Here is a 7,354-nt window from a genome sequence, read left to right as displayed (position 1 = left end):
TCAGGATTACTGGGAACCAAAAATTTCTGCCAAAATTTTCCGGGATGAGATAGGGTGGGGAGGGGAGGGAGAAATACTTTATTTAAAAAAACAAAGAAAAAAATCTCTTAGGGTTGGTTTACATAACACATTTAAGTAAATTGGCAGAGATGCTGAATTTATTAGATGCTAGATCCAGGGCTCAAGTAAGAAAGAAGCTGGTTCGTTTCTGCCTATTTTTCTGGCCAAACATGAAAGGCATCACCTGCTAGATGCAGTAGGGCTGCAGGTGCACTAGCTCAGGAGTTGACCAGACCTGCACTTCCAACTTCGCAGTGTGACCTTGAGCTAGTTACTTCTTCAAAACTCAGCCTTTCTGTAAAAAGATAGGGGCATTAATGTTCCCTGCCAGGGGTTGCTGTAAAGATCAAATGACATCATGTCTACGAAACTGCTTGGCATAGGAACGGGCAGGGTAGGCATTTAATAAATGGTAGTTTTATTTAATTTTATGTCATTTGAAGGGACGGGCAGATGTAAAGGCTTGTTATTAAAAAATAAGGGGAAAGCAACCATAAATTTGTGGTCTGCAATTTTTCCTTCACTTGAGAAAACTTCACTGAAGCTGTATTTTTGGTTAAAATAGGGAGGATAGACTCTTGCAATCCTTCTCTCCCCAAAACCTCAACTTTCAGTACAGACTTTGCAGTTTGGCTGTCCAATGTATGGTTGTCTGTGCATTACCACTATCAACCTATTTTCAACATAAAATTCAGGGGAATAAGCACAAAATCAAAGCCAACAGGGAAATGCTGATGTTAAGCATTAGACTCCATACAGCCTATCAGAGAAGAAATTACCCTTCACAAACGTAAGAGGCACAGGGCTCACAAGAAGAAATGCCAGTAAATTAGAAATTACACGATAAAGAAACCTTATGAAGGAAGCTTATATAGAAAATTTTTATTTTCCTCTACCTAAAATTATCTGAGATTTCATTTTCAGCATTATTTCCAATTCGGTTTTTAAGAGTTAAGAAAAAATAGGGTCATCATCAGTTTGTTCAACATTTCCCTTTGGGTAACAACATGGCCACACTTGAAAAAAACAAGACAATGGGGGGAGTGAGCTCACCAGAGAAATACAGAAATTGACAAATGTAATGCCTACAGACCAGTCCCAGAAAGGAAGCTAAAATGGGAAACTGATAAAAACCGTTCTTTGCATGAGGCTATTGGGTGTAAAGCTGGTCTATCTCACGCCCCCACGGGCTGGGAGCCATTTTCTATCTAAAGCACACAATGGACTGGGAAGGCATTCAGGCCACAGGGACTGTCAGAAAGCTCAGATTACAGCAAAACCTCCAAAGTCATTTCCAGAACATAATCAAAGCTCTCCTCTGCACAGAATTAGAGGAGTGACACGTTCTTAGAACTGATTTTTGTTGCTGAGTTCAGCATTCGACATCTCTGAAAAAGCTCAGATCGGCAAGGCTAAAGAAACAAGAAGCAAAAGTAAATTTTCCCATGAAGTTTCAACCACGGCAAAATGTGTTGTCCTTTTTTTGTTTCACCAGCAACTCATGCATATACCTAAGTCCACCCTCCACCCCCCAAAAATTCTGGTTGGCCAACTTTCTAGAATTTTCATTAAGTTCAGTAATGTTAAAAGCAATGTTAGTGATGCCACTCACTATTCTTTTCTTCAAAGACATAAATAATATACCCACATCAAGCACACCGCATTTTCATAAAAATTATCTGTAAATTATCTGTATTCATATAAACTGTATTATCTCTGCCCATGTGAAAAATTAAAAGTGTTTAGTTGGCATCTATCCTAATCACACCAGTCCCAAAGTATGCAGGAACAAGAAGTCAGAGATTTCCAAAAGCTTTTTGTTAAGGCAGAAGCCATGTATTTTATCATTTCCTTTTAAAGATTTTATTTTTAAGCAATCTTGACACCTACCATGGGGCTCAAACTTACAACCCCAAGATCAAGGGTCACACTTTTCCAACTGAGCCAGCCAGGAGCCCCACACAAACCCCATTTTAAAGAATGAATCTTTAGAGGCGCCTGGGTGGCTCAATCAGTTGGGCATCCTACTCTTGATTTCAAGTCAGGTCATGGTCTCAGGGTCACGAGATGGAGCCCCGTGTGGGGCTCGGTGGTGAGCATGGAACCTGCTTGGGATTCTCTCTCTCCCTCTGCAACCCCTGCCCCCGGCTTGTGCTCTCTTCCTTTAAAAAAAAGTTTAAAAATAAAGAATGAATCCTTAAAGGTTCTATGGTTCAAACAGACACAATTTCAACAAGGATTTCCTGTCTTCAAGTTTGTGCTTATGAAGGAATGCAAATCCTTAACTCAAGTTCTGTTTTATTTTGTGGATATCAATTTATTTTGAGGATATCAATTTCAGATTTTGTTTTCTATCTCTGTTGTCGCTACTTACACAGATTTCTTTCTATTAAAATTCGGTTGGGGTGGGCGCCTGGGTGGCTCAGTGGGTTAAGCCGCTGCCTTCGGCTCAGGTCATGATCTCAGGGTCCTGGGATTGAGTCCCACATAAGGCTCTCTGCTCAGCAGGGAGCCTGCTTCCTCCTCTCCGCTCTCTGCCTGCCTCTTTGCCTACTTGTGATCTCTCTCTGTCAAATAAATAAATAAAAAGTCTTTAAAAAAAAAGAAAAATTTGGTTGGGGTATTTGAAAGACCTCAAACAGGCTTCTCAGGATACCCTTCCTCAAGGTACCCACAGAGGGGAAAAAAAAAAAACAGTCACAGACAGAAACCTCTTACAGTTATTCATTTCCTGAGCTAACCCCACTTCCTTCTTCAAACATTTCCTTCTCCGCACCAATGTGTTTTTTTGAAATCAGCATTTAAGTCTTCTTACAAAATAGGGTTCTGGGCCGAGGGCCTAGAATCTAGGCAAACGCCAAGAGTGATGACAAAATTAGAACTCGAATCTCAAATCAAGGGTCACTTCAATATTACAGAAGGCTTCCTGCAATATTAATTGATGTTTTAGTAAAAGAATCTGAACTGTTATGAGCTAGAGGCACACTCTGGGAAAACAAATGCTATCAAAGTGAAAAGCTTACCACAAAAAAATTTCATGGCTCCTGGCTACTCCATTACAGGAAATGATGACATCTTCCATGATAAGGAAATCAATTTTTTTAATCTTTCAGACCACAAGCAAACTGTAATGAGTTGCTGGATTTCTTCATACTATGTATAACCTTGGAGATAAAACTGGAGTCTAATAATTACTGAAGTTATGTATTTCATTATAAATGTATCTTCTCCATGATTATTGTCTCGACTTTAATCAGGTTAAATCAAATATATATATAAAGTTGAACAGAAATGTGGCTACTTTGATTCCTTTGTGCTAATAAATATGAAATAGGACTTAAAAAATAAAATCAGCCTTTACCTAAATATAAAGAGCTTTATTTACCAGCAAAGAGTGATCCACAAAAACAGACAAAAGGAATACAGTCTCTTAAATGTTTATTTTTGTCAGAATAGCTGACGACTTTCTGTTAAGTCTTTTGGTTCATTATTATAACAAGCATTTTTCCCTTGAAAAATCCATTCAAAATATTTCAATCCTTGAGGTAAAGAACTTAAAAAAAACAAAAATAAAACGAAACAAAACAAAAAAACAAAACCAAAAACCATTCTGATTTTTTAAAGAAAAAAAATTTTTAATTCCTTTAAAACTTGATAAATAGAAATAATCTCTTCTTGTTCTACTCTGGCGAACAAAAATGTACTTTATACAGCAAAGTATCCAGTCACTTATTGGCAAACTGAAGGTGAAAACCTACCCATTTACACATTCTATGCAAACGCAGTGCAATACTTCCATGTTCATATAGACTTAAAAAAAAAAAAAAAAGACAAAAAACAGTTACCAACACTCTTCTGGCAAAGACAAAGGTTTTGGAATGGCAAAAGCAACAGATGTTTTAGCTCTCGAATCTCCAGAAGGGAATTAATCGGAGTCTTCATCATCAAGATATTCCTCGGCATTGCTTAATGTTCGAACAGCATCTAAACAGAATGGAGGGCAGAGCAAAACAGAGACATTACAAATTGCTCAGATTTTGTTTTCACTTTCAAAGCTCCTGATAGCTCCACAAGCTGTAATCTTTCCTCAGACCCTGGGACTGTACTGCCCCCAAGGATCTTTTTCAACTTTTGCTTTCTTGCCTAACTGCTGAGGATTTGCTGCCACAGAGGCTGACAATTACAGATGTCTGCATGTTCCTTAGACATGCAAAAAAATAAAGCATGTGATGCTAATGCACCATTAATCTACCTTGCACAAAATGCAACCAGCCCCATGCACCATGACCAGCATGGAACACACGGGAAGCCCCTCCACTCTGACCAGTGTACTTCCAACCTCCTCTCCCAAAGACAAGTGCACACACGTGGCTTCAGTCAGTCGACAACCCGCGAGGCCTTACCTGAGGGCAAGGTCACTGGGTAGAAAGATAACTAATGTGGGGGAAAAAGGAAAAGAAAGAGAATGAAAACACAGAAGCTTCAGTTTCACTTTTAAAACTACGGATAAAGTAGGCTCAGAAGCAAAAGAACGAAACAAAATAAATAAAAGTGTGAAACGGAAAGAACAGTATCCCACCATATGTTAAATCAGGCTTGGACAGGGTTCAAAAAGAAGGCATCTGATCTTTAACTGTTCACCTATTCAAGTGTCTAGTTAAATGCCTATAAGCAACAGGTTACATGAGGTATCACTTTAGGGGGAAACGGAAATGGAAGTATAAGAGCTGTTAGAGTTCAATAAATGTATGTGATCATGGTTTCTAAACACTCAATCCCTATGCTCACTGGAGATGTCACTGATCCCAAGTCTGGGGCAGAAAATGTAAAAATTCACCTGGAACCTAGCATAAAGCACGGATGCTATCAAAGAGAGCATCATTTTAAAAAGACTCATGATCCAACCTGAAGAGGCCTCCACTAGCCAAAGAGGGACTATCAATAGGGATACTAGGGGCGCCTGGGGGCTCGGTCAGTTAAGGCAGGTCAGGTCATGATTGTAGGATCCTGGGATCGAGCCCCACATCGGGCTCCCCACTGAATGGGGAGTCTGCTTCTCCCTCTCCCTCTGCAACTCCCCCTGCTTGTGCTCATGCATTCTCGCAAATAAATAAAATCTTCAAAAAATTTTTTTAAAAAATAAGGATACTGGGGCACCTGGGTAGCTCAGTGTTGGGTTAAGCCCCTTCCTTCAGCTCAGGTCATGATCTCAGGGTCCTGGGACCAAGCCCTGTATTGGGCTTTCTGCTCAGTGGGAAGCCTGCTTCACCCCCCCCAACTCCACCTGCTGCTCTGCCTACTTGTGATCTCTCTCTCTGTCAAAGAAATAAATAAAATGTTTTTTTAAAAAAATAAAGACTAATACAGTGGATTGAAACACAGCACGTATTTTGACATACACCAAGGAGAATTCACCAGACCTCTTTGGAGAATAATAGGGAACCAGTACCTTATTTTGAAAATTCATTAACAAAGGATAAAAATTAAGCCTTTATTCTGCCCCTATTGCACAAACTATTACTTCTGAGTAATCAAGCCATGGATGAAGGGAATTTTTTTTTTTTAACAGAATGTTCCAGCTAATAACTGAGACAGGAGTGACAGAATTCAAATATCACCATTTTGCAACTGTCCGTGAAACAGTGGATCCAGACAATGATTATCGATGAATGGTAATGTCACAGGAGAAGTAACAGATATTCTGTGTCTCTGATGAAACAACTGTCTTCATGAAGCATGTTTCCCTCTATCCCTTAGGTAGATGGATAAAATGGAAAATCCAATCAAAGCTCTAGATCTAACACCAACTGACAAAAATACAGAGGAAAGAGGAACATGACAAAGAGCACTATGGAGAGGCCCATATGCACGTATGCCATCTAGACCGGAAATTTCAGGAAAAGTGACCCAGCTTTTTAACAAGTAAATCACCAGGCTAGCAAAAGAGAGGAAGTGGAGAGGGAGAGAAAGCAATGATTTAAGAGATGTACCTACCAATCAGAGCCTGACCTTATTCAGACCCTGACTTAAATTATAAACAAGTAAGTAAACTCTAATAGAAATAGGTAAATAAAGGGCGCCTGGGTGACTCAGTGGTGAAATAAATAAATAATAGTAAATAGGGTGGAAATGTTTTTTTAAATGCTAGAAACACGGGGGCACCTGGGTGGCTCAGTGGATTAAAGCCTCTGCCTTCAGCTCAGGTCATGATCTCAGGGTCCTGGGATCGAGCCCCACATCAGGCTCTCTGCTCAGCAGGGATCCTGCTTCCCCACTTCTCTGCCTACTTGTGATCTCTTTCTCTCTCTTTGTGAAATGAATGAATAAAATCTTTTAAAAAAATCTTTAAAAAATAGGTAAATAAAGCATAAACAAACATATATGGAAAAAAAGGGGAAATTTGGGCAATGACAAGATTTATTTGATGATACAAAGGCATCATTAATTTTATGCATGCTGATGATACTATAGTTTTTTTCAGTCATTATCTTTATAAATTTAGAATTATTGCAAAAAAGGAAGGGACAAGGGAGAGTTGGTACAAGGGAAGTTGAAATGGATTTATCTACAAGAAGGAAACATGAAGGAACAAGTGGATATAAGCAGAACAGAGGCAAACTTCAAAGATTTCACAGCAGCTTCCAAACTCCTAGAAGTCTCCAGGTTTCGGTATTTGTGTCCATCCACCTTATGAGAAATTCGGAGACCTGGATAGAATATACTTTGTCCTATCCCACACATACTCACAACCTTCAGATTGGCTATAAACTTAGGAAAAGAAGCCTTCTGAGCCACAGACAAAAAGACAATATCAAAGCTCTTTCCTACTCTACTTCATTACTACAATCCTATGTTTTGCCACTTGAGATAGTCTTTGTCCTTCCATGGTTACTTCTGCCTTTTATTTCAACCTCGTTTCTCCTGTTAGCAAGAGAAGGTGGCTCGCCATGATACAAACGTTACTGACAGGAAATCAAGAGACAGGAATGAGCCAGGCAAATAAACTCCTCCACCTTCCTTCCTTTCAAAGATCGTGCTCAGGCAGTTTCTCTGGAAACTTCTCATATGGCCAAGTGCTGAGGAGCTGTATCTCTTCACAGCCCGCCCATCCTGGGCCGTGGCCATGATGATAGTAATGTATCTCCTAGTGATACATCCCCTTCTTTCCTACGTCACTTCCATTTCTCCCCAGTGTCACTGACCTAGAACTGCACATTCCAAATCACGCACCAGTATTTAAGACAAACAAACAAACAATAAATAAATAAGTGGTAGAAAGAAAGACACAGTAAGC

At 39.6% G+C, this 7,354-nt stretch overlaps 1 protein-coding gene across 2 annotated transcripts in view; it reads right to left on the bottom strand.

Moving 5' to 3' along the window:
- Nucleotides 1-3,416: 3,416 nt before the first annotated feature.
- OSTF1 (osteoclast stimulating factor 1) overlaps nt 3,417-7,354 on the bottom strand; it is a 51,861-nt gene continuing 47,923 nt past the window's right edge. The window contains exons 10-11 of one of the 2 annotated variants that reach the window (XM_082694498.1): nt 4,464-4,494; nt 3,417-4,044 (exon numbers count right to left, since the gene is read on the bottom strand). In XM_082694498.1, coding sequence (XP_082550624.1) covers nt 4,005-4,044; nt 4,464-4,494 — 71 coding nt within the window. In that variant the 3' untranslated portion in view covers nt 3,417-4,004. The remainder of the gene's footprint in view (nt 4,045-4,463; nt 4,495-7,354) is intronic. The other variant, XM_082694499.1, reaches the window with a different exon arrangement.

Source organism: Mustela nivalis (genome assembly GCF_964662115.1).
Source record: "Mustela nivalis genome assembly, chromosome: 13".
In the NCBI taxonomy this organism is placed as follows: domain Eukaryota; kingdom Metazoa; phylum Chordata; class Mammalia; order Carnivora; family Mustelidae; genus Mustela; species Mustela nivalis.
Note: the sequence above shows the minus strand (reverse complement) of the source record. Positions and strands in the feature narration are given on the sequence as shown.